This window comes from Pseudopodoces humilis, chromosome 7, assembly GCF_049639895.1.
Source record: "Pseudopodoces humilis isolate 2021_Gansu_Grassland_sample_001 chromosome 7, ASM4963989v1, whole genome shotgun sequence".
In the NCBI taxonomy this organism is placed as follows: Eukaryota; Metazoa; Chordata; class Aves; order Passeriformes; family Paridae; genus Pseudopodoces; species Pseudopodoces humilis.
Genome location: NC_142206.1, coordinates 149435 through 176142, shown reverse-complemented (window position 1 = coordinate 176142; position 26708 = coordinate 149435). Strand labels below are relative to the sequence as shown.

General features: G+C 42.9%; 1 protein-coding gene across 2 annotated transcripts in view; it reads left to right on the top strand.

Moving 5' to 3' along the window:
* Positions 1-24294, top strand: part of GALNT18 (polypeptide N-acetylgalactosaminyltransferase 18) — a 200725-nt gene extending 176431 nt beyond the window's left edge. The window contains exons 10-11 of one of the 2 annotated variants that reach the window (XM_005531558.3): positions 7457-7621; positions 23820-24294. In XM_005531558.3, the coding sequence (XP_005531615.1) occupies positions 7457-7621; positions 23820-23966 (312 nt within the window). In that variant the 3' untranslated portion in view covers positions 23967-24294. The other variant, XM_088057582.1, reaches the window with a different exon arrangement.
* The last annotated feature ends 2414 nt before the right edge of the window (positions 24295-26708 follow it).

Genomic DNA, 26708 nt, shown 5'->3' with positions numbered 1-26708 from the left:
GCCAAAGCTGTGCATCCGTGTCCAAGTAAGCAGAGCTCATTTACCTTCCCCTGTACTCTGCAGCATCGTGGCAGGGCTGGGCAGATTTTATCTTGTCTAGGTATTTGAGATATTTTCACTGGGCAGGAAAATGTTGGTTGAATTGTCTGGGGTTTAGTTTGTTCCATGGCAGGTTTAGGGTGTGTTCTGCACTGCACCACTGCAACACACGAGATGTGAGCGTTGCACCAAAATTATCCTTCCAGCCCTAGGGGAAACCTGCCATGGCCATGGAGTTGGTGACTTTCAGAAAGAGCAGCAGCACCTTTCAATCTGCCAGGCCCTGGCTGAGTGGCTGATCTGAGACAGTGAGGTCTGTCCCAGCCTTTTGGTCTGGCTCTGTCTGGCCAGGCTGGGCTGGAGCTGAGATATGAGAGGGAATTCTGAGGGTCGTGTTTAGCATCATCCCCCATCTGTGTAAAACAGAAGCAAACAAAGCTTGTCAGAGGATCTTTAACATCAGCAAAGAAATATTCTGCATTCGTGTGCTGGGTTCCAATGCCCAGTCTCAGCTCTAACCCTCTGTAAATCACCAGCTCTTATTTCCAGTTTGGAGCACTCCTGCCCAGCTCCCTCCCTGTCCTGTCCCTCTCCCTGTCCCTCTCCCTGTCCCTCTCCCTGTCCCTCTCCCTGTCCCTCTCCCTGTCCCTCTCCCTGTCCCTGTCCTGTCCCTGTCCTGTCCCTGTCCCTCTCCCTGTCCCTCTCCCTGTCCCTGTCCTGTCCCTGTCCTCTCCCTGTCCCTGTCCCGTGTGTGAGCTGGGCAGGGCTTTGGGGAGCTCTGGCTGAGCAGAGGATGCACTCTGGCAGTGACAGAGCTCTGCCAGTGACATGTCAAGAGTACAGCTGAAAGCAGAATTTGTCTCAGAGGAGAGGGGTGGAATAGAAGGGCCAGAAGACCCTTTGTTCTGAATGTCATACCCGAGATTTAGGGGAGAGTGTGACTCCAAGCACAAACTCTCTGTTTTCTCTTCCCTGCTGATTTGCTGCAAGAGATTGCATCAGGAGAGAGGGAGAGTCCTGGCATTCCCCAAAAATGAGCAAGGGAATGGCTTGCTCCAATGACAAAGGGTGAAGCTGCATCTCCTTATTTCTGGAGTGGGTCTGAGTAGCAGTGCTGAGTACAGCTTTTGTTTTCATTGCAATATTGTACATTTTCTTGATAGTCAAGCAAATTTTTAGAAACTGTTAAGTTTAGAATATTAAATAGAAAAAAATAACATTGAGCAAACTAGTTCACCTGAAATGCAGGTGTGGAGAACATTCCAAACACCTCATTTTCTCTAATAGTTTCTAGTCATTATGATGATTTCCTGAGAATCCTATCCAGCTCTCAGCTACCACTCATTCATGTTCTCATCCTTTAGATATCTTTATCCAGGACAAGTAAATGGTTTTTATTAAGAAAAAGATTAATTGTTTGACAAAAATACCTTGACTAAACCTCACACTTTCACCTCCTATGAGGATTTGGGGAACCATTTTATTATTTTAATTATGTGATACCAATCTCGCTTTTCTTGTTTGGGTGTGAGTAGACAGAGAGATTATTGTGGAGAGCACAGAAATGAAGTGATGGCTTTAGATGGGACACTTGTAGTAAAATAAATTCAAGAAAGCTACAGAATAGTTGGTCCTTTAGCTGAAAGGTGCCAGTTTACAGACAGGAGGGTATTGGCAGGCCAAGTTTCTCAGCAGATATTAAAAAAGGGAGAGGTGCCAGCACCACGGGCTCAGGGCACACATTGGGATTTCATGGATCACAAATCCTGCCCAGGTTTTTTCTCACTGATGGTAGTGCTGAATCCTTGCAGATTCGCTTTTTGAGAAGCTAAGTGCCTTTTGTCCAACCTAACTGATTTCCTGAGCAGAAATTCTCCCTGCCAGGAGACACAGTTGTACATCAGTGCTGCTGTGGTGAAAAAAACAAGATGGTAAAATGCCGTGGGCTAGAGCAGAGTAATGAAATGTAGGGAGGTTTATTTTGTGACAGACGAAGGGAGCTGCTGTTACCTGGTGCTTGGGTACCAACATCCAAGCAGGGTTCTTTCTGTGGAAATCCAGAGCTCCTCCGGGAGAATGTGTGTGATGATGATGTGAGAATGTGTGCTTGCTTTGCTGAGGAGCTTGGAATGAACACTGGAGATACAGCGAGTGTCTTGACTTCAGTGGAACTAAATACATTTTTGTCTAAGCTCTAATCCCTTGAACAAGCACTGCTGTAACATTTGCTGTTGTGGCTGAAATGGAAAGTCCAGATTCTGAGTAAAATTTTCAGTTACCCCAACAACTTAGTAGTCCATGTTTAGTGTCCAGTCATTTGGACTTCCAAATGGGAAATACTGGAGAGGTTGTTGAACAAATCACTGCCCTGAATTACTGCAGAATTTCTGTCCTGTTGTGTTGGTTGATGGTGACATTTGCAATATTGTAGAAAAAATGTGCTGGTAAAATGCATTCTGCCCATATATTTTCAGGTGTTTTAAGCAAAAGTGCCTCAATTGTCCATTTTGTGAAGTGGACTGCAAAACAGCTCGTGTGCTTGTTGATGCTTGTTAAAAGCATCCTCCTCAAGGACTGCTGTGACCATTTATCTGTTCAACAGCTTGTTTAAATCACAAGTGCATGCTGTGTGTTTATAGGGAGACAGGGTGTTAAAGCATGAGCATGGTTTTAATCTGTAAGGCCATACTTTACCTGAAGGTCAGTTTAAAATATGTACAATAAAAAGGCATAGATGTGCATAGCCAACATGTGCATTTTGAGAGGGTAATTCAGTTATTGTAGCTCAGGTAATCTCCTACAGCCTGCTCCACAAAGCTAATTTGTGCTCCACCCTTCAACAAAAAAATCCCAAACTAGAAGCCACCAAAAAGAATTTTAAAAATCTCAAAAAGTATTTTGGAGAATGCAAGTAAGGAAATAGAAGCAGGAAGATCTGGTATGAAAGCAGTTAAAGTATTTTTAATATATGAAGTTATTTAAAGGGCAGCTTTACCATGGTTTCATATGTAGTGGCTTTAGGTTTCAGACTAGAACAGTAATCAGTAGTGTCAATTGTTAATTCTCTTTTACCACATGGATCTTCTCCCTTCATCCCAACAATTATTACTGTGTTCCTCCAGCGCAGGGACTGTTTCACTCTCAGGGTGGGGGACAGGAACCAGGGACTGTCAGTAGGTTTTAAGCAAAGTTTTCTGGCCAAGTGCAACACAGAGCAGTGCATCCCTGCTGGCTGACATGCTGCTCAAACTGAATTTTGAGAGGTTGTGTGCTTTTCATGTGATTCCTCCAGTAGGAAAACACAGCAGTCAAGCTGCAAGGTTGTGCAATGTTTTCAATTCTGAAGTGAAGTAAGGAATGGATTTATTGTATAAGAGACTAAAATGTTTGTAATGATATATAGAAGAGTTAAATATTGTCCACATTACTGGGTAAGCAAAGTGACATCTTGAAAGAGCCTTGCAGGCCAGGCTGCCCCCCTACCACCTCCTGGTTTAGTCTGAGCTTGGTTTTACATGCCAGTAAACCAGTAAGCTGGTTTTTCACCCAGTGAAAGGTGCCTTTCCCAACACTAGGTGAGAATTCAAGATTTCTCACCTCTTTTTCTAACTGGCCCACAATGAGAAATGAAGTGATATTAGCAGGTAGGCTCTCTTAATTAGCAAGCTGCTAATTAAATCTGTTGGGCATAATTGTATTTGATTGTTCTGCTTCTGTAGAGTTTTGCCAACAAGCAGAATTGAGTAGTTCCTCCAGCCAGAGCCATGGTTCTGCTTCTTCCCAGGCTGAACCACTGCTCCTCTGACAGCACAGAAATGATTGCTGGAGCTGCAGTGTGAGCTGGTTTGTCTGTACAGAGGATGAAATGACTGCTGGAGCTGCAGTGTGAGCTGGTTTGTCTGTCCAAGGATGAAATGATTGCTGGAGCTGCAGTGTGAGCTGGTTTGTCTGTACAGAGGATGAAATGATTGCTGGAGCTGCAGTGTGAGCTGGTTTGTCTGTACAGAGGATGAAATGATTGCTGGAGCTGCAGTGTGAGCTGGTTTGTCTGTCCAAGGATGAAATGATTGCTGGAGCTGCAGTGTGAGCTGGTTTGTCTGTACAGAGGATGAAATGATTGCTGGAGCTGCAGTGTGAGCTGGTTTGTCTGTACAGAGGATGAAATGATTGCTGGAGCTGCAGTGTGAGCTGGTTTGTCTGTACAGAGGATGAAATGACTGCTGGAGCTGCAGTGTGAGCTGGTTTGTCTGTCCAAGGATGAAATGATTGCTGGAGCTGCAGTGTGAGCTGGTTTGTCTGTACAGAGGATGAAATGATTGCTGGAGCTGCAGTGTGAGCTGGTTTGTCTGTCCAAGGATGAAATGATTGCTGGAGCTGCAGTGTGAGCTGGTTTGTCTGTACAGAGGATGAAATGATTGCTGGAGCTGCAGTGTGAGCTGGTTTGTCTGTCCAAGGATGAAATGATTGCTGGAGCTGCAGTGTGAGCTGGTTTGTCTGTCCAAGGATGAAATGATTGCTGGAGCTGCAGTGTGAGCTGGTTTGTGTGTACAGAGGATGAAATGATTGCTGGAGCTGCAGTGTGAGCTGGTTTGTCTGTCCAAGGATGAAATGATTGCTGGAGCTGCAGTGTGAGCTGGTTTGTCTGTACAGAGGATGAAATGATTGCTGGAGCTGCAGTGTGAGCTGGTTTGTCTGTCCAAGGATGAAATGATTGCTGGAGCTGCAGTGTGAGCTGGTTTGTCTGTCCAGAGGATGAAATGATTGCTGGAGCTGCAGTGTGAGCTGGTTTGTCTGTCCAAGGATGAAATGATTGCTGGAGCTGCAGTGTGAGCTGGTTTGTCTGTCCAAGGATGAAATGATTGCTGGAGCTGCAGTGTGAGCTGGTTTGTCTGTCCAAGGATGAAATGACTGCTGGAGCTGCAGTGTGAGCTGGTTTGTCTGTACAGAGGATGAAATGATTGCTGGAGCTGCAGTGTGAGCTGGTTTGTCTGTACAGAGGATGAAATGATTGCTGGAGCTGCAGTGTGAGCTGGTTTGTCTGTACAGAGGATGAAATGATTGCTGGAGCTGCAGTGTGAGCTGGTTTGTCTGTACAAGGATGAAATGATTGCTGGAGCTGCAGTGTGAGCTGGTTTGTCTGTACAAGGATGAAATGATTCCCTGCAGCCTTCAGGCCACGCTGCCCAAGGCTGAGGTGTCTGAGCTGATAAAAGCAGCTCAGTCCCCAGGGTTTGCAGGCTCGCTGCTTTCCTTGTGCAGAGCTGCAGATTTCACTTCTCAGAGTCAGAGCCAAGCCTGCTCATGGGTTTCCATGACTGATACTGTCATTAAGGAAAGAAATGCAACCCCCCTTTATTTTCTTGTGTTGTGTTTTCTGTGACAACGTGCTGAAATGAAATATCCTGCCTATTAGTTAAAAATTTCAATAACTGACATTTTCCCTTTATGTTTTCTAGTAGTAGTTTCAGGTAAGAGGTGAACAAGCTGCAACAAAATTTTATCTGCAGCGTGTCCTAACAATCCCCTTTTAAGATCATCTTGATCTTACAGCCTTTGCTCTGTCACTACCTCAGTCTCTCTCAAAAAAAACCCCAAAAAATATCTAAATAGATCATGGGCAGGTCTAAAATAGTTGCTCTTGGCCTGTCTAGGAAGTGCATTCTAAATGTTTATTGGTTTTTTGAGGCATCAGTTCTGTTTGCAGGAATGTTAATAACCAGAGCTGTGGATGCAGTGTGATCCTGTTGGTGTGCCCACAGTTCTTACACTTCAACCCTTCTTTCAGTCAGAACCATCCATTCTGGAAATGTGTCCTGCCACTCCTTTCACTGCCCTGCTCTCCTCCTGGAGGGCACGGCTGAACTCTTCAACTTTCCTGTGTTCAACCTCCTAAAACTTTCACTCCACTTCAGCCAGCTCAGGCTTGTCACCTTTCTGTGGGGTGAAATCAATGAAACTTCCTTAAGGGGGGAAAAACCTTGGATTATTCTAAACTATTAATGGTAATTAATTTTAACTCAGTTCTGTCAGGTTACATCTGCCCTGGCAGTGTTACAGGAAGGTAAAGACAGGGTCTTGCCCAAAACATCACCATTTGTTGTGTTTGTATTCAATCCCTGCATTGACTGTTTCCAGCACTCCATTTATTTATTGATTGATTGATATTTAGTTATTTATTATTTATTATTTATTTATTTCATGAAGCTCCTAAATCTTTTGGCAGACCTGGCTTGTTCTGCTTTTTCTGCTTTCTCTCCTCTTTTGCCAGTTTTCACAAATGAGAACGCTCACACATAAAACAATTTACAACATCATCAGTGAAAAAATACCAGGGAAGTCTGGGCACTGAAAAGATTCCCAAATGCACCCAGCATGATTTCCAGTTTCCCTTTGGTTACAGATGAATGGAATAGCTACAGTGAACAACAGGGGCATTCATTTGGTGCCTCTGCCACCACTGAGTTACCAAAGTCCTCACACCTACAGCCTGATGTTTCCATTTCGTCTTTCTCATGGCCCTTCCAAGAAAAGTCTGATTTTAGCAAAATAAATTCCATTTGTGATTAGCAAACAGGCAGTCCTGCCTCAGTTGTGTGTTACCATTTGGGCTTACCTGTAACCTGTCAATCTGAAGGAGGATTTATCCCCTCCATCCTTCCTCTTCCTTCTAGAGAAACCTCCCACGTATCCTTGCAGTCAGACAGAGAGAAGGAATTTGTGTAACACAATAAACTCATGTCTTTGGTCCCAGGTGAAATCCCTGAGGGCTCTTCTTTGCTGGAAATACAGAGCAGCCAGTGTCTGTCCCTTTTCCTCCTCGTGTCTGTGCATTGGCATTGACAGAAGAGAATGAGAACAAATTCCCTGAAGGGTGGCCCTGCTGTTCTCTCTCCTGCCCGTACCTGACACCGGTTGCTAATAACTATTTTTTGTATATAGTAGCTGCTTCAAGTGTGGGGTTTAGCATTTGTTTGTAGAAAACCTTCATTTATCTTTGTTCTGTAAGTGATTGAGATGCTCTGAACTGCTGTGCTGCTGTTCCCTTTTCTTACCTCTGCAGCGAGGCGTTATCCTCAGAGGAAATACTCTGATCAGAGCTGATCACCTATTCCAGCCAATCTTCCTCTTTGAAAAGCCTCACCATGACCACAGAAAACAGAGGAGCACATCATGAGCCAATAATCAGTTGTATTTGCATATTTCCCCTTAAATACTTAACCAGCATTTAAGCAATTAATTGTTAATTTAGACCAACTTTTAAAATGTTGTATTGCTTCCTGCATGAAAGGAAATCATTTAAAAGCCACTATGGGGTCAGCCTATTGCTCTTTAGCATTTTTATCTTTGCCATTAGCTTTGGGTGAAAGTTCTGTTTCTGTGTCGAGGCCACAAATGTTGTTTGTGCTTCCTGTTGCAGAATGTTTATTACACGAGCAGTCAGCAGCTGCACCTGGGTGTTCTGAGCCCCACCATCGACGACGATGACAACAGATGCCTGGTGGATGTCAACAGCAGGCCCAGGCTCATTGAATGCAATTATGCCAAAGCCAAGAGAATGAAGCTTTACTGGCAATTTACTCAGGTAATTCTTCCCCAGCAGCCATTTCAGAAAGTTTCAAAGCTCTGTTTCTGTGTCGAGGCGTGAGTAATCTGTTTACTGACAGAACAGAACCAGATTTATCCTGGCTCTCTTTGCACAGAGCCAAGAAGTGGGTGTTTAGGTTTGATCCCAAAATCAGCCACCTCACTTAGGGTACAAAACTTGTATTATATTTTCTGAGTTCACCATGAATAACTTGTTTCTAAGGCAGAGTGCTGTAAGGGAGGAAAAAGAAGGTTATTTCAGTGGAGTCAAATGCAAAGTAACCTATTTAGTAAGGAGGAACATAAATATTTTTGTTTGTTTTTTAGAAGTAGCAACTCCGAAATGGAGGTAGTGGATCATTGGTGATAGCAGCCTCATAATGAGTTCTGCAGTTTTTTCTTAAAAAAGCTCATGCTTTTACACACGAGTGTGAGAGAGGCAGAAAGAGGCTCAAGGAAAGGCTGAGAGGAGCTTTCACAGTGATGAGAATGCTGAACCCTAAGGCCAGGGCTGGTGTCCTCATTCCCAACTGATTTAGAAACATAAGGGAGAGTGAAGAAGCCACAGGAGTTGTGGGGCTGGAAAAGCTGTGCCATCCTGGAGATGGCTCTGGTTCAGCTGGGAGGAAAGGGCAAGGTGTGAGCAGGACACCCCAGTGTTTCCACACGGGGATACAGGTTACCCTGAGGACAAAACAGCTTCCAGTGGCTGGAAGTAAAGACAGTCAAACTCTGCTTTTCAAAGAAAGATGAGTTTTTCCCAAGGTAAGTTTAGCACCATGGAACTCTGCCACGTCAGGTACACTGGTGAATCAATGAAATGAAATTACTCTCTAAAACAAGTGCAGGATTGGTTTCTGGGGGAAGGGTCATGGCTGTGGGAGTTTGCCTGGTGTCACAGCTGCTCCTCTGCAGTTTGGAGTTAACAAATCCAGCTGGCTATTCCAGTCCACAGGCTGAGGCTCACCATTCAAAGCAAATTTTTTTTTCCCTTTTTTAATTTTTCTGTAACATCCCTGTGGGTTTGCAGGTATCTTTTCTGTCAACTCAATAATTTAACAGCCTTTATCCATATACTTTAGAACCTCATTAATACAATTAGTATCAATCTTGGTGCAGACAACATCTGGACATTAATCAGTAAAGCAAAATATTAGCTTGTTTTGTATTTATACTTGAAAGTAATTTAGGTCTTTAAAAGGTAATTCTCAAGCAACTGATCTTAAATCCCTAAAATGGCCCCTCAAGGGCAAAATTTTAATTGTATCTTCTCAGATTTTAACACTAGTCTTCTCATGAGGGGAGCCTCACTGTGTCCATCTCTGCACTTGATTTTTTATATCATTTTTAAAAAGTGTAATTAAGATTGAAGAGTATTTCAGTAATATTTTAGCATGGTCCACCTATCCAGTGATTGCACTGTACACCCCAGAGTTTTGGTGACAATTAATGGTTTCTGCTGCAGGATACTGCTGCTATTTCATGATACTGATTATATCAGATGGTATTTTTTGGGGGGTGGGGGGCAGCAGCAGCAGGCCTTGATAATTTAGCTATTAAATTATTTTAAAATGTGATTTAATGGTATTAGGTTTGTTGCAATTCCACATTCCAGCTACAATCCCTCAGTGAAGGTACAGTGCTAATAAATAAACTCAACTCGATGGCCTCTCTCTTCCTTCTGCAAAGGAACTTCTCCCCAAGAGAAGTTAAAGCTAATTAGTTGTTTCTTCATGATAAATTAAGACAAATGAAATAATTAGAAGTTTTCTGTTAAAAAAGGATTTTGCTAATACCTAATACTATTAAAGTGTCATTATTGCTCAACATTCTGCCTGGTGGCCAGCCCTGGGCAGGTTCTGTAAGCTGGGAGAAAGTTCACTGATGTCATCAAGGCTTGCCAGGATCAACTGATGATGAACTCCCTTTGAAGTGCTCCCATTCAGTCTGCTGAAAAGATGTGTTTGTGTAACTGTCTTGGGAGCTCTCTCTCTCTCAAAACTGTTTTTTATTACTTTTTTAAAGCTCTGGTATTTCTTTTCCATATGTGCAGTGAGCAGGACTTCTGTGAGTATCAGGAGTGTAAGCACTGATGCTTACATAGTTTGAAATTTGTGAACTATTAATAAAAATGTAGGTGCCTTTTGTAGCACTTTCCCCTGGCTGCAGCTGTGCCTCAACTTCCCTGGATTCTTCTTCATTCCATGAGAATGCCTGGTGGTATAGGTAAGGAAAAATACTGCAGTGCAAGTGGAGAATTGTCTCAGAAAGGGAACAGGAAACAGACTGACCACCCAAAGCAGGATAAAAAACCAAAGTAGATTTCCCTGATCAGCACAAAAATCTGTATTTTCTCTGCTTTACAGACACTTTAAATCAGTTTGAGAGAGGAAACACTATAATCTGAGAGGCCCCACAAGAGTCTGTGGTGGGGCATGGACAGCAGTCTGGTTGATAGAAAACTGTACAACTTTTTTTAAAAACAATATCCTTCAGATAACATTTTAGGAATGAGCATTTTAGGAAGGAGCTTCCCTTGTACTGTGTAATGATGAGTGAATTCCACATGACAAAAGTAGAAGATGGAGTTATCCTCAGGGGACTCCTTGCTCCTATAGATCTATTAAAGAATTATTTAATTAATCATTAAATCACATCTTTTAGATCAGCAGTGTGTGTTTACACATATACATATGCTTGTGCAAACCTGATTTCTTGTTTTATTTTAATTTACCTTTTACTTTGGTTTTAAAATTTTGAATTTCCTAGCTCTCTTCAGTTGCAGGCAGCTGGAGCCAGGCAGCCAGATGTCCACTGCTACCTTGTGGACAGAACTGTGGTTTGATGGGCAGGCACTGGGAGGGAGGCACCACTTCTTTGTGTCCTGTGTGTCCTCAGGTATATTTGTCCTGTACAGAAACCTGCACTGAGCATTCAAAGCTTGCAGAATGTGTTTGTATAATCAGGATCTCTCTGAGCACATTTCCATGCTCCACAGTTTTGTACAGCTGCCAAGTGCAATGAGACCCCATAAAATGTAGGCTTTGGTGGCATTCATGCTTCTAAAGCTTCTTCAAGTGTTTATAACAGTAATTATGTCAAATTATGTAAATTAGCCCAGCAAAGACTCCCATCAACTGGGTGGTGTTCAAGAATGTTATTGTTCAGGCTGTTTGTCAAGCAGCCTTCTCTTAGGGAAATGTTTGTTTTGGAAATACTCCTGTGCTGGAATGTGTTCTAGGTGTTTGACAGCTCAGCTAGTTCAGTCTGTCTCATCACATTCTCATTTCATCAGAACAAAGTTAGAGTTTGGAGCAAAAAACCAGGAAGTGATCAGAAACTAGACAGAGCAGAGGAGATAGAGGCAAGAACTACATGGTAGTAAAATGGTCAGAATTGCAGTACAATCCTGTGTGCAGCGTGGTCTCGAGGAAGCTGCTTGGGCATCACGCACACGAGGAAAGCCAAAGCTCAGGCTGAGCTGCTTTTGGTGAGGAGCAGGCACTGCTGGCAGCAGCTCCTGTGGCAGCGAGTGCTGGCCCAGAGCAGCAGCTCAGCAGCATTTACCCCTGTCCCTGAGCTCAGTGAGGCTGCTGGGGATGCTGTGATGGTGCTGCAGGCTCTGCTGGGTGGCAGGGAAGGGGCTGTGAGCTGTGGGAAAGGAAGGACAGAGCACCTGGACAGGTGAGGCCTCGGGACAGCTGTTGGCAGAAATGGCTTGTGGCCAGCCCAGTTCTCTGATGTGATCAGGTTTGTGGCTGTTCTGGAGAAGCAGTACAGCCTCAGTGCTGCAATCAGGTTTTCCAGAGGGCAAATCCCCCTCCCCCAGATTTGGGACATTTTGAGAAGCCTCTCAGTCCCCAGTTTCTCAGGTTTATTGCTGATGCAGGGTCTGTTGCCTGCCCTGCGAGTCTCTAAGTACCTCACCTGGCTGGCAGCAGATCAGTTCACTTAGGAAAGTTCACTTACCCCCTTAGGACTCCTCCAGAGGCATAGCAAAGGCAAAAGGAGGAGGTTTTTCTGTAATTACTCTTTATCTTGAACTATCTTCCTGTTTCTGTTTTGCTGGACAGGGATGTGACTATTCCATTCTAACCAGATGAGCCACATTCTCACTTTCTGCTGTTGCGAGAAATGCAACAGGGGAGAGCTCTCTGTAAAAAGATGCAAAAGAAAGGACACCAGGCTGAGCTAAAAACTTGGGATTAATCATCTACAGCTGTTTCTTACTTAGTTAATATAAGTAATTTGGCTTCCAGTGGTTGCCATAGAAAGGTAGGAAGAATCTGCAGCTGTAGGGATGGACACTCAGCACATCCTTCATGGGAGGGAGGAGATGTGCAGGGCCTGCTCTCAGCACTGTCCTGTTCCCATGTCTTCTGAAAACATTGCTTGTGCATGGTGTGGAGGACTGTGATTCTAGTCACTGCTGAAGGTTTCCACAGGATGGATTCCCATTCATGAGGGTTTGGAGAGAGTGGTTTGTGCTATGGCCAGAAAATGTAAATAAAATTGGTTGCTTGCAGCTGTAGTTTCAATATGTATTTCCTGAATATCATGGTAGGAATTGCTTGGGAAGGAAAAGGGAAGGCAGACAAACATATTAATTACTGAGTTGTTACAGGTGTTCCTCAGATAAATATGATGATTTAGATCTTATTTTGATATTAGGTAATAGATAAGGAGATCTTCTGTTTAGCTGTATAAAGAAAGAATAGACCTTAAAATTGCTGAATTTACACCTTGTTCCTCCTGCAGACTTTGGCCTTTCAGTGGCCCTTACCCACCTTTATCTAATGAAAAGAGAGGTTGTGACCCACCACCACGTCCCAGGGCAGCAGGGGAATGCAGCTGAGTGCCAGGATGAAACGGGGGGCTGGGAAGCAGGAGGAGAATCTCTGTACCAGGTTCAGATGCCCCTTGCTGGGCACACAGAGTGCAGAAGCAGAGCCCAGCACCATTATCCAGCTCCCTAACGCTAATGTCCCCTGCTGCTCTCACCCCACAGCCAGGACATCAGCCTGCAAGGGGGATTCATCTCAGCAGAGCTGAGTGTGTCTAACTCACCACATTCTCCATCCTGAGAGCCACAGGCTGGCAAAGCAGCATCAGTGATGTACCAGGAGTTTGGGTTTATGTGGCATTCCTAAGCACAAAGGGTGCAGATACTCTCTACGTGTCTCTGGAGCTGGAGACAAGCTGTACTGCTGTGGCACTGTCATTGTTTGCCTGGAGCTCAGGACAGAAAGGGATGGAGATCCTGTTCAAAGAGACACAGACTTTGATCCTGCAGGAGAAATATAAAGAGAAACAAAACCTAATTCCTCAATGAAATGAACCAATAGACCTGGTTAAGCCCTGTACTTTAGTGAGGCAATCTGATTGTTAAGTGAGCAGTGTTGCCAAGTGTGGGTTTGAACCTCAGACATGAAGGAGCACTTCCACAAACCCCAGGGGCTCAGTGCTGGTGTAGGGGTCCAGTACAGCAGCAGCATTTCTACATTTAGGTATTCTTTGCCCATTTTTTGTTCAAATATTACCCCAGCTTGCCTGTATTAGTATTTGAACTAAGTGGATAAGTGCACAAGGTGTTATAGCTGGAGGACAAGGATGCTGAATCATTGTTCTGCTCAGACATGAGAAAACAACAGTTCATGTTTCAATTTTCATTTTGTTTTAGTAAATTTGTCTCTAAGACATGTGTAATTTAATATTCTTGTCATATTTTAATATGACAATATTAATTTTTAAAAAGGTGTATTAAAATATGTTTTTTTTATTCACCAAGAACTGCATCTTACTATAAGCCTATAAACATTTTAGTACCATTTAAGCAGAATGGAATTGAGAAGTACAAAAATCTGCATACACGCTTTCTCCATTTTGAATACTTGACTGCAACTGAAGTATGAAAATGTATATGCAAAAAACATGCACAAAAAATATGGAATAGAAATATTACTACACAATATTGTGTTTTAACAACTGATGCTAGATTTGCTTGGCAATTATTGCTAATTGATGTTAAATTTACTTGTTAATTATTGCAGTAGCTAGTGGTAACCAAAATTTCATTCTATCAGTTTAGTTTTCTATTTGGAGTAATTTTCTAGTAGCAAGTTTTAATCTTTGCAAATTGGTGTAGAACTTGCCAGCTAGAAAGTTTGTGTGAAAAACAGCAGTAAAATGAGCTCTTAGTGGGTGCATTTCAAATCTTTTCTAGCATATCACATTATGCAGTATTTACTCTCCTGAGAACTACATTTAAGCTCCAAAGACACTTGTGCTGAATTAATTCAGAAGAAAGTTAACACATAGCCATGTTTTGCCTTCCTTTAGCCTGTTTGCATGCTTTATTTACAGAGAAATGTCTGGTTGGGGTTGCAGACGATTGTCCCTGATTTCAGCTGCCCAGCCAGGCTGATCCAGCAGTGCTGATCCAGCAGGGCCCTGTCACTGTCACTGTCACATCAGCTGTGCCAGAACATCCCAGCAGCCCCAGTGAGGAGCAGAACTCACCAAGGGAAGGGCCAGCTCCACATCTGAGCTCTGCTTTGGCTTCTCCTTTCCTTTCCTGCCCCAGCCCCTGTTGGGTTCTGTGTTCCCCACCTGTGGGACAGATGGAGGAGTCTTGCTGTTATTATTTCTAAATTCCCAGCTGAAAACAAAGCTCTGTCCCTATCAAGTCAGTAAAAGTTGCATCTTTAATCCCAATGGAGACAAAAGCAGTATGTATGTAAGCAAGATTTGGCTACCAAATAATCGCCTGTAGACTGAGATAAGGAGAAGAGAAAAATATTCCCTTGGAAGGCAAATAAATCAGGATGAAAAAATTGACAAGAAAAGTATTTGTTACTCAGTGAAATGATCAGGCCATCAAGCCTGGTGTCCTGAAGCCAAGAGTGGTGACACTCAGTATATCAGACCAAAAAAAATAGATTATTTTCATTACTGTCTGAGTAAACTGCACAAGGTTTGTGCTGCAGCAGAAAGGACATTCCTTTCCCAATATCAGTTCTAATCAGATTTGTGTGGGTAGTGAGGAAAAAGCCATTTTCAATAACTAGAACTATGATCAGAGTCCCAAAGAGCCCAGCCTAAATTCCCATGTTTGAATATGCAGATCAATTGAAATAGTGGTGCAAATTCATTTCCTAATTTTCTTCACTTGGCACTCAATTTATTTCTTAGGCTCTAGAGACAGGTTTAATCATAAGCATAATAATGATAATGCAAGTAGTTCAGTTTCTGGGTTAAAATGCATTAAGCCTCCTTCTTATGGAGCATTCAGATTAGGAAACTTAGATTAATTAAATACAACACACACACAAAAGAAATAAGATCGTCATTCAGTATTTTTGTTTTCCAAGGGAGGATTTTCTCACAAATAATCTCATCTAAACCCCATAACCCTTTGGAAATCTGTTAACATGCCTGCAAAAAACACAGAAAGCTTAGATTTCCTAATTGTGCCGAAAGGAGTTTCTCGTTTATCTGGCTGAAGAAGAGTAAGTGGCTATAACCTGTGCCAAGGCTGGTGAACTGCAGTGTGAAGTTCTTCACCTTAGAGCGATGTTTGCATCCACAGGGAGAGAAAGAGAGGAGGAACAAGGCAGGGAGGGGCTCCTGGGCACGAGCTACAGCTGCAAGATGAGCATTTCCTAAATGTCATGGTAGGAATTGTCCAGGTTTTGGACTGTCAGCAAGACATTGAGTGCTGGGATGTGTCCAGAGCTGGGCTGGAGCAGGAGGCTGAGGATGATGGGGGTGTTGAGCCTGGAGAAAAGGAGGCTCCTGGGGGCTCTCTGTGAAAGGAGGCTGTAGCCAGGGGATGTTGATCTCTTCTCCCAGTGACAGGATGAGGGAGTTGTGCCAGGGGAGGTTTAGATTGTGTATCAGGAAAAATTCCTTCACTGGAAGGTTGTCAAGCAGGGGAACAGGATGCCTGGGGAGGTGGTGGAGTCCCCATTCCTGGAGACATTTAAAAGACATAGAAGTGGCACTTAGGGACGTGGTTTGGTTTGGTTATGGAGCTGACAGTGCTGAATTAATGGTTGAACCCAATGATCTAAAAGGTCTTTTACCACCAAAACCCTTCCGTAATTGTGTACACCACAATGATATTACTTGAAACAGGAAGGCAAAACCTAGGGATACACAATTTGCTGCATCACAGATCACAAAATTAATTAACTAGATTAATTACTTGGTCCAGAAGGCTGCCCCAGGCAATGGTCAGTGCTTGCTGTTCCACAGAAATGTGCTCTGCTGTGAGCCAGCAGTTCACTGTGAGTCCAGGAGGAGGATTCCCTTCTTGACTCCTCATGTGCTCTCTTGGAGAAGATTGAGGCTTCATTCACCTCAATGATCATCTCAGCATGCCTAAAAAAAGTTACCATAAAATACTTTTATCATTAACAACTCTTAAAATTGACTCAGCCCATCAGAAACATCGAGTCAGTCAGTGAACATTGATGTCTGAGACAATGAATTCAGCAGGTTTCCAATACTCCCATAAATCACAAGAGTTATAGCAAATTTTTAATCTAACACTCCTTTTTTCCTTAGAAACTTTGTTTACCAGTTCCTCACTGCTATTCACAGGTGTTGGTGCTTTTGAACACTAAAGGCAGATCCCACTAATTTTCATTCCCCTACTAAGCAAAGTCCTGCTTTTATTTTATGTTACTATATTTTGTAATTCCCCAGCATCTCAGTGTTCCATCACACTTCAAGAATGTCTTTGTTGCCTTTCTCTGTCTTACACTTTAAACATCTTGAAGCAAGCCTAGTTCACAGCAGATGAATCAAGCCTGAGTTGTTTGCAGAAATCATTTATACGTAATGTCAGAATAAAAGAGGAAAAGTTGACTTTTCTGAGCTTTTCACAAGAAGCATTAAAATAAGCAAATAAAGCAAATATCTCCAGTACTCCTATCTTTTTCTTGGTTGTATCAAGATATTGTTTCACTAGACAGGCAGCTGTTGCATGGCACAATCAATGAGGATTGTAAAAAATCCTGGGTTTTACAAAATGACCCTGCAGAAAACACTGGACAGAGCATTAATTTTCTGTAGATCGTCTCCCACAAGACTCCAGAGGTGTTTAAAACACAGGATTTACCTGTAGCTGACTCTTCTGCTGGAGGGGCAGTGAATTGCAGGAGTTGCAGTTGTTGCTGTGAGCTGACAATCATTTACAAGCAGAGTTTGAGTTGCAGTTTGGAACTGAGCCCCAGCTGGTGGCTCCTGCACGGGCACTGTTCTGAGTGCTGCAGGCAGGGCAGGGCAAGGGAACACTCAGGTGTGAGCATCATCCCCTTCAGTGCTGAGGAAATAAAATCTGAACTCCCAGTCTGTGAATCATCCCACCAGCAAGAATCTCTTATTCCTTTAAGCTCCCAAAAAGGTGATTTATGACCTGTCCTGTTACTGCTTTCTCAGGACAGCTGTGCTCACAGAAACCAAGCACAGCTGCACAGCACCAAGCCAGTTTTTCCTTTTCCACAGAGGACTTGCTAGGTAAGCCTGGCTCTCAGAAGATCAACATACCACATCATCATCTGGATTTGTTATAAACCAGATAAATTTTAAAAATAAAAACCAAACCATGTGATCAGTGTAAATTCTGCATTTAGCCATAATTATCAGGGCTATTGGATTAAATATGGATAAAGGATTCCCTTTTCAATCTGCTTTCCACTCTGCCACAGCCACCCACCCACCCTGAGACAGTGTTCAATAATTAATTCCAAGAATCACATCATAAACCTACAATACTTGCTTTTGCAGATGTTTTTCTAACATGTCAGGAAGATTTCCTGGCCACTGTTTATACAGTAATAATTCATGTTTACTTCCTGAAAAATACCTTAGTCTGGCTAATGAATTCCACTCCAAAACTTCCATTTCCTTAATTTTATCCCAATTTTCTGTAGTAAACACAATTCCAGGTATCATATCCTAAAGATCTTCCTGGTATTTCAGTGAAGGCTTGAATGTAATTACTTTCAAGTTATCATTTTCTTAATCTTGCTATTAACAGGATTGCAACCTGCTATAAATCTGTGATAAATATTTTTATATATGTGGAGAAATGTTAGTGATAGGTATAAATCCACATGTTCCATTTCTGATTTTTTTGCTGTATCTCTATAATTTGTTTTACCTCTGTAATTTCTTTTCTATTCCAGTTACATTCTCTGTATGAAACTGCATATCCTTGTACCAGGTTTAATTGCTTTTATTTTAATACCTTAATTAACAGTATCATGTATTTCTGCATCCTGGAGAGAGCTGGCAAATGAGGCCATCCAGTCTAGAGTAAAGAGAACAGAAAATGCTTGCACAGACCTCCAGTTACTAAAGCCTGCTCTGGACTTACAGATGAGGCTGCTTCATTTGATTTGTCACAGCTCCAGTATTAAAAATTTGGTGCAGCATTATGAAAATCGAGCATTTATGATCATGTAAAACCTGAACACTCAGAGGAATGAGACAAAATAGTGATGTGGACATTAAAGTGGTGTAGCTCACTGTCAGAGGATGTTTCACAGTATTTACACACTGGGTACCAGCAAGTGGATGGTGGCTGGCTTGGAGGAGTTTGGGTGGCTACCTGACAGCAGAACTCGAGTGCAGGAGGAGGGAAGAAATTCCTTTTTCCTTAAGAAATGGTTTGGCTGATCCCTATTATAGCACCACTTAAGTTTACATTTTACATAGTAATTAGTTTTGTTTTGTATTGGAAAAACAAATTCACATTTTAAGTATGTCTTGTAAAAATCCTCATTTGTTTTTCTACCCTGTAAAGAAAGATCTAAATAGCTAAACAGATAACAGTATATTTTAAATATACAAACCTGCTGTATATATAATACTTCATATATATAAAAGCAATTAAATGCACCGTATTTTCACAGTACTCAGATATATTAGGAAGCATGTCCAAGTAAGAGCAGCTAACAATAAACTGCAGTGAGAAATACTTCAACTAAAATAGTTCAAATTTATTGATGAAAGATTTGAACAGCAAAAGTTATGTTATAGAGCCTGCTCTACTTAGCACACCTGTTAGACAAAGCTGGAAAATTCATCATACTCCTTTGGATTCAAGAGGGAGTTAATCACTTACCTTTATATTACAGATATCTATATCCTTTATACAGCTAAAAACAGAAAATTTAAACTGAATAATATTATCCAATATTTCTAAGAAGTGAGCAATACTGAAAATGCATTAATTACTGAACGGGATAAATGATTCCCTTCTTCCTGTGAACTTTTTCTTATTGCTTCAACATCCATACAGAAGAGAATCACACAGAGGAAAAAAATGCCTTGTATAATTTGTGTAAATTTTTTTAGGATTAAATTTGGCAGTCACTGAAAATTTACCCTGGGGAAATGCACGAGGAGATCTGGTGTTGTGTTTGGAGATTATCTCTGTCTCGTACACCTCACCAGAATTCTTTGATTCAAATGCACCAAAGCAACAGCAAAGATTGGAGTTTCTGCCTCAAAGGCAGAGCGAACATGTAAATATTTGAGGTCACTGATTGAGGTCCAAATAGAAAATTAATAAACTAGAGAATGCAGCAATCTATACAGAGGATGTGATAGGAGACTGGATATCCTTATTAACCTTTTGAGACCTTTTGCTGAAATAGCCATGTTTAGGCAAGCAAGAGCGAGCGTGTTTTTTCTCTGACATGAGCTGTAATGTGATGAGTGAACAGCAGGTTCAAACTGTGAGAGGAAAAGTGTTCACTTTGGAGTAACTCCTTAGGAACTGTTCCTCCTTAGCAACAGCCATCAGTGTGATTTTCAGTAATGCTGGCAGTCTCCAGCACTCCTTTAACACCCCTCGTCTCTACACGAGGTCAGGTCTTCTCAAGTGACCAGGTTTGGTAATTGTGCATCCACCACTCCCAGAAAACCAAAACAGATCCCATGGAACAGCTCAGCAAAAGCTGCTTGGCACAGCTTGGAGTGCAAGGCTTTGCAGGCACATCTGTGTTCTTGAGTGCCATGTTACCTATCAATTCTGCTTTGGTGAAAGGCTGGGAAGGAAACCTCTCACAGCCAGCAGAAGTGCAGGAAGTGCAATAACTGAAGGAAGTGAAAAGCCTTGCACCCTCTGTGTGCCAGGATGCTGATTTGAGACAGTGACAGCATTAAAAGTGCACTTACAAAGCACTCAATCAGTTTTCTGTGTGTCTGAGTACCAGCAGGAGCTGAGAACATCTGGGCTTCTCACAGGAATTGCTTCAATTTGCTTTGCAAAAACCATGTGGTTTTCACTCAAACCTCTCGGTGCTGACACGTTCAGTCTAATTGTTATAGACTAGTTGACCTGGATGCTTATTTATCCTCTTGAGACTTCTGCTGCCATTGAGCTGCCTCTCATCATCAGTGGTCTTAATCCTAATTCTGTTCAATTGCACAGAATTCCTCTTGAAACTTCTTTCAGCCTACAGAATTATGTTTAATGTCTCATGATTAAAGACATTACCCTAGGCTATCAGTTTTTGCCTTTAAATTGGAAAGTAGAGATCCTGCCTAGAATGGGGAAAGGAATGGGCAACTTTCCTAAAGTCTAGTAACACAAGAAAGCATTTTTCCAAGCATGCAGTAAACCCCATTATGAGAGTTTTATACAAGTTTGGATAACTGCCTACTTAAAAAAAAAAAAAAAAAAAAGGCAAAATATAATTAACTTAAAGGACACCTTTGCCTGCAGTTGGCTTTAGGGTTCCAGATGCTAATGATGATGACAGACTGCAGAAACCATTCAGAAACCATTCAGAAACCATTCAGAAACCATTCAGGAATGCTGTCATTTGGAGGCCAGGCCAGTTGGAGGAGCAAAATGCAGTGTTAGCTTTCGATGCCTCAGTCCTGCCTGCTCAGTTCTTTCTCTGCAGTTACTCAGTGTGTGAGTATTTATGTGTCAGTTTACTCCTCCACAGCTCAGCCCTGCAGGCTGTGTTAGCTCAGCCCAGAGCTGGCAGGACAGCAACACTGCCCCAGGCTTGGACTGGGCGGAGGGAGGGCTGGAAATAAACACAGTTAAGTAGAGAAATAACAGGAAATGTTGAGTAAATAGCATACAAACCTTCCTCCCTGTACTTCAGAGCAGTTCTTTCATTTCTGTGCCTGCTGAAAGCATCTGAAGCCGTGTACACTGCATCCTCTCTGAGGGCTGAAGCAGTGCCTCTGCACAAGCCTCACATCTCCTGCAACAGCTCAGCTCCCAGCAGGGCTGGAGCCTCCACCATTCCCTTTTGTGGTTAATAAAAGCACATCTTGCTAGAAGCATCTGCTCTCTACACACTCAATTCACACGTATCAGCCACTACTTAACTTTGGTGTCCCTTTTATATTCCACACAGCAGCTCCAATGCTCTCTGCAGGCTTTCAGTAGCCAATGCAGAGCATTTCCCACACATCAAAATCAGCTTCCTTGGCTTTTTATCTCCCATTGCACTTGTTTCTGTTAAATAGAAGCCAGATTTGGCATGAGGGCACATCAGAAAGAGGGAAGGAGTGTGAAGGAGCTCTTTCTGGTTGCTTGTTTTGTTTTTCCTTAGGAGTGGTTTACACTTTGTTTGTGTAGCTGCCTGTATTAAAGTGTTTCTCATGAATACATTTACTTGTAACACCCAGGTCTGCTCTACAACATTTAGAAAAAAGGAAAAATGCTGTCTCCACTGTGAACATCCTCCTTCCTTTACCCACAAATCCACAAGGCTTTTGGGCCCATTCAAGTGAAAGAAACCCTTGACCACTGAAACAAATGGGAATTCAGCAGAAAAAATTCCAGCTCCTCGTGGCAGTCTTTCAGTCTTGATGCTGTGCCTGACAGAGTTCCAAGTGCCATGCTTCACAAAAAAATGGAGAGGGAATTCTGTCCATCTCCTGATGCCAGTTAGAAGGGACAGGGGAAGCCTAAGAGTACCATGCAGAGTCATATCCCAAGTCCAGAAATCAGGCAAGTAATGGACCAGCCAGGCTAGTTTTCCAACAAGACAACGTGGGACAGCTTTCCCCAGCTTCCAGAATCAGCTTTCAGATCCTGAGCTGAGCTGAGAGTGTCTCAAGCACCAAAAGTCGGATGAGAGCCAATGAAGGAAAGACACAAAACTAATTTACATAACTAACAGCAACACAAGCACCTCCAGCATCTCTTGTGCTTGGAATTCCCACACAGAAAACACAAGGCAGTTAATCTCGATTTTGGATTTAGGCAGAAACACTTGTAAAGTGTAATTCCCATTTCAAGCCAAGAGAGCTGACCCTGGGTGCCCTGCAACACTGAGTCCCTGCAGTGAAAACCACACTCCACAGCTTCCATCAGGAATAGAAAGATCATGTTGTTCTAGAAGAAAACAAGATAACTGTTCCTCCACAATGAGAAAATATCCATTGCCTCTGAGTTTTAACATAACCTAGTTCAGAGCTCATTAAATTAACTTGGAGGGGAAAAAATAAATCAGCCTCACTACGATGATCTCTAGAAGGCCAAAGTAACTGAGAGAGTGGGGGAATGAGAATAGTGGGGGGTGGATGTAGGGTGAGTGTCCAGGATAAGAGAAAAAGTGGCATATAATAAAGCTGTGACAAAATTTTCATCCTAGCTTCTTCAAATTTCTTGTATGCCATGCAGTGTTACTGCCTCTGGATAATTTGGAGTTTATGCTCCCACCAGACAGCCAAATTTCACTCCTGTTATTAATACAAATGTCAATAACAGTTATACAGCAGTGGGAAAATACAGTTCACTCAGCATTTCATTATGGAGGTGTATTAAAATGCTTGTAAATGTCTGTCTACTAAAGCAACCAGTGGAAATTGTATCGAGGCTGCACATAGAACTACCAGGAGGATTTATGGGAGCCACATGTTTGGAATTGTTGTGGATTATTCTGGAAATGGTCCCTCTTACCCAAAGCTGTATTTTACATGTGGAGCTTTCAAACCTAGTTCTGTACTTCATTAGCCAGCCCCAAAATACCATTTTAGAAGGCACATCTTGGAGAAGGTTCTTGCTAATAAGCATTGCTGGAGGGAGAGGAGGGGAGCCTCAGACTCCTGTGCTGAGTGTGCTGCCCTGGTCAGGGAAGAGCCTGCTCTGAAACACAGCCTTTCTCTGGGGCTTTATGCCAATATCCCTGTGCTCATAGCAGAAGCCCCTCCCAGGTGGGACTTTATCCTGCAAGGCATGGCACACACTCCAGCAGAACCAGGGGGTGGTGGGTGTTCTGTGTGGAACTGGGTGGTTGGTTTGGGTTTTTTATAGCAACTGTTTTTCCCCATGGTACATTTAAGCAATTTAAATGCTTCTGCTCTTTCCATACTTCAGGTGTACTAATCTGCACCAGCTCCATTCTTCAGCTTGCAGATTAAACCAGTAATTCTCCACACAAGTCCAAGATACTTTAGAGAAAGCCACTTCCAGACTCTGCAATTCCTTCACTCTGTGTATCTCAGAAGAAACACTGATGTGTACAAGTTATCTGTTGCCTTCCTTAGACAGGAGAGAGGAGGAAAGAACCAACTAAAAACAGCTTTAAAGGGTGAAAAATGTAATTTACGTCACCTGTATGAGAATTGGATCGTAATTGAGGTCTGTAGTTATCTGTGTGATAGCAGTGATTTAAAGCTTGCTGCAATTCAGAAGTGAAATCAGGGCTTTAATAAGGCACCATTAAGCTGGGAATTGAACAGAGTCAGTTCTGAGGATTAGCAACAAAAGATCATAAAAGACATTTCAGTATTCAAGGAATAAACATTTTTTTTTGCATTTTATCATTTATACAGCATACCCTGGCTGTCTTTTGCTTTACTTTGGTGTTCAGAGGTGCATCAGAGCCACAGAATCAGGGAACTGAAGCAAACAGGAAGGCTTTGGCTCATGGTTAAAATGCATGGCTAGAAACAGCTCAGCTGCAGAAATCCCATTTACTGAAACCAGGCAATTGAGATTATTGCAAACTGCATCAGAGATGAAACCAGCCTGTGACAAAGGAACCTTCATCCCAAATCCAGCACTTACCTTGTCCCTAACTGGAAAGTCTTTCACAGTAGATGGACTGGAATGTTCTGTCGCTTCCATTACCCCAGGGCAGCGAGGCAACAAGATCAGTGGTTAACACAAACACTTCTTTTTCTTTGTTTTCCCCCAATCCTCACAGGGAGGCCCTATCCAGAACCGAAAATCCAAGCGCTGCCTGGAACTGCAGGAAAACAATGAAAACGAGTTTGGGTTTCAGCTGGTCCTTCAGAAGTGCTCTGGGCAGCGCTGGTCCATAACAAATGTCCTGAGAAGCTTAGCATCATAGCAGACTAAATTTTGTACCCCTTTCTTTTGCTACTGTGTAGCAAGTACTGGTTGTGCCTGCTGTGCTGTATTCCTCCCGCTCCCCAGCCCCCAGGTCCTTCTCTCCCCTTTTTTGTCTCGGATTTGATTTTGTGAGTGTGTGGAAACAGGGTTTGTGGGCTGGAAATGAGACGTTTTTATTTCACAATGATGTTTTCATGACATTTATAGAGATGCTGAATGACAGGTGACGGGTAGGCTATCCTGAAATATTTTACAACTGTAAATAGGAAGCAAATGGAGAATATTTATAACTCAAACTTTTATTGAATAAAAAAGTCCAAACACCATCACGGTCTCGCTGTCTCTGTGGAAATCCATTCGGAAGTTAAGTGCCGGTTTCACTGCTTTCATTAACCCAGGCCTGATCTCGGCCTGTTGCTGCAGAGCATCAGAATTCTCCAGACTTGGGATAAAAAGTTGCACCTGCACACCAGGAGCTGCAGCAAGGGAGGGTTTTCTCCATCCTCCCTCTCCAGAGATGTGTCCAGGCCACTGCAGCTGCTGGTGTGCGGATACAGGGGGAAGTGTGGTGTGTGGAGCTGTACAATAAGCCCCCAAGTATTTTTCCTCTCCAGTACCACCTAATAAAACCCCAGAGAGAACCCCAGGGCTCAAGGGAGGCAGGGAACAGAATTTGTTAAAAAGAAAGGGGGGAAAGCAACAAGAAAAGGAGCAGCTGCTGGAAGAAAACTAAAATATAAACCCTGACATTTTGCAGTGGGTTGTCCTCCATTTCAGTGACTGAACTTTCCTCCCAATTCTTCAGTGTTCTTACAACTCTGTTTTTTAAATGCACTTGTTCCCTGGGTACCACAGGCTTGGGTAAGAACAGCTCCAGCCAAGAGAAAAAGGTATAAAGGTATGAACTCACTCTGCCTTTCTCCCTGCCTCGAAGGAGGTGTGAATGCAATTCCATGTCATTTCATCTCTGCTAGGACTGGTGAGGAGAGAAAATGTGATGAGGTAAACCAGAACACTGGGATTACTAGAATCTATTTCCAGCTGCTTTTATTTGTATGTAAATCCCTTCTCTTTTATTATTCTATTTGTTCTTTTTATTCTGTTTGCTACCTTAAGCAAGAGTCCTAAGCTGGTTTGGAGCTGGTTATGTGCCAGACTGTGTTCTACAGGCTGCCTTCACATGCAGGATCAGCTCCCAGCATTGCTTCCTGGGGCTGTTCAATAAGCCTTGGGGCACATTTAATTCATTTAGGTGTTCTGGTTTCTGCTGTATACGTACATCTGCTTCTCAAAGAGGAAAACCCTGAGCCAGCAACAGGAGAAAAGTGATATGAGGGGGAGGTGGGCTGAACACCTGGCCTTTGACAGCCTTTGGAGGCCCCTCAGCCCTTTTTGAGAAAAAAAATCACATTAAAATTAGAATTAGAATGCAGAGTCATTTTGAACAGTCCTTAATCCAGCCATTCCAGATGAATGTTCAGACAGAAAAAGCACAGAACACATGGGGAGAAGCAGGAGACAAACTGAGCTTGCTGCCAGCAAAGACACCGAGGCTTTGGAGCGTGGAGATGCAGCCAGAAGGAAAAAACAAATGCTGTGGATCAAATCAGTTTCCTCTTGATTTCTCCAGCCTTGCTGCTGAGGGCCCTCACTTTCTGGTCTGGGGATGTTTTTATTTATCAGCACTAGAGGGAGATAACTGGCAAAGACTTGAAAAAAAGGTGCTGAGCCCAGAACTGCTCAGAACTGGTGTTTGATACCAAAATGAGTATCCTGTGTCTAGAATGTGCCCAGAGAAGACTGGAGTTACTCCTGATCACATTGCAGCAGCCTGCTGCTGCCCGCTGCCAAGTGGGAAAAAAAGCACCAATAAACCACACCCCACTGAAATGAACCCCCTGCAGTGCCAAAGCACAGAATCTCAGGATGGTTTGGGTTGGAAGAGGCCTTAAAGAGCTCTAGAACCACCCCCTGCCATCATCAGGGACACCTTCCACTCAGCCAGGTCTCTCAAGCCCCATTCCTTGAACTCTCCCAGGGATAAGACATCCACATCTCTGGTCAGCCTGTGCCTCAGCACCTTCACAGTGAGAAAATTCCTCCATCTACCCAACCTAAACATCCCCTCTTTCAGCCCAAACACTGCAGCCGTGTTCTGTGCTACCCAGCCCAGCTCCAGGGCTGCTGTTCCCTCACTCCCATGGGATCTGCACTCAGGAGCTCTTTTCTCCAACAGCCTCCCAGGGAATCAATCCCTCGGTGGTGACTGTGTTTCAGTTTGAGCACGCTGCAATTCTAGTAACTGCAGCAGAATTACCAGAACAAAAATTTGTGGTGGGAAACCCCAGAAATCTGGACTTGAAACATCATTTTATACTGCAGCAATTTGGCTATAGGTAAAAATGCATGTTTCAGAATATACTTTTCTCTTTGTTTTTTATGCTATAACATAATAAAAGGGAAAGGGGTTTAAATCTGTGGGTGAGCCAAAAAAAAGCCTACAGTAAAATTTATGAGTGTACATAAGAATTACATTATTGTGCTCTGAGACCTCAGGTGTCTGAACAGACTTTCTTTGACAAGCCTTTCAGAAAAACACAACAACACAAGCAGAACTGAAGGATGTGGCCACATTTCACTGGACACTCTCAGTCATGAATTGCCTCATCACCACTTTCTTTTTCAGCTGCACAAAAATTACACAGGTGTAGGAGCACTGCCTCACGCTGTAAAAGACAAA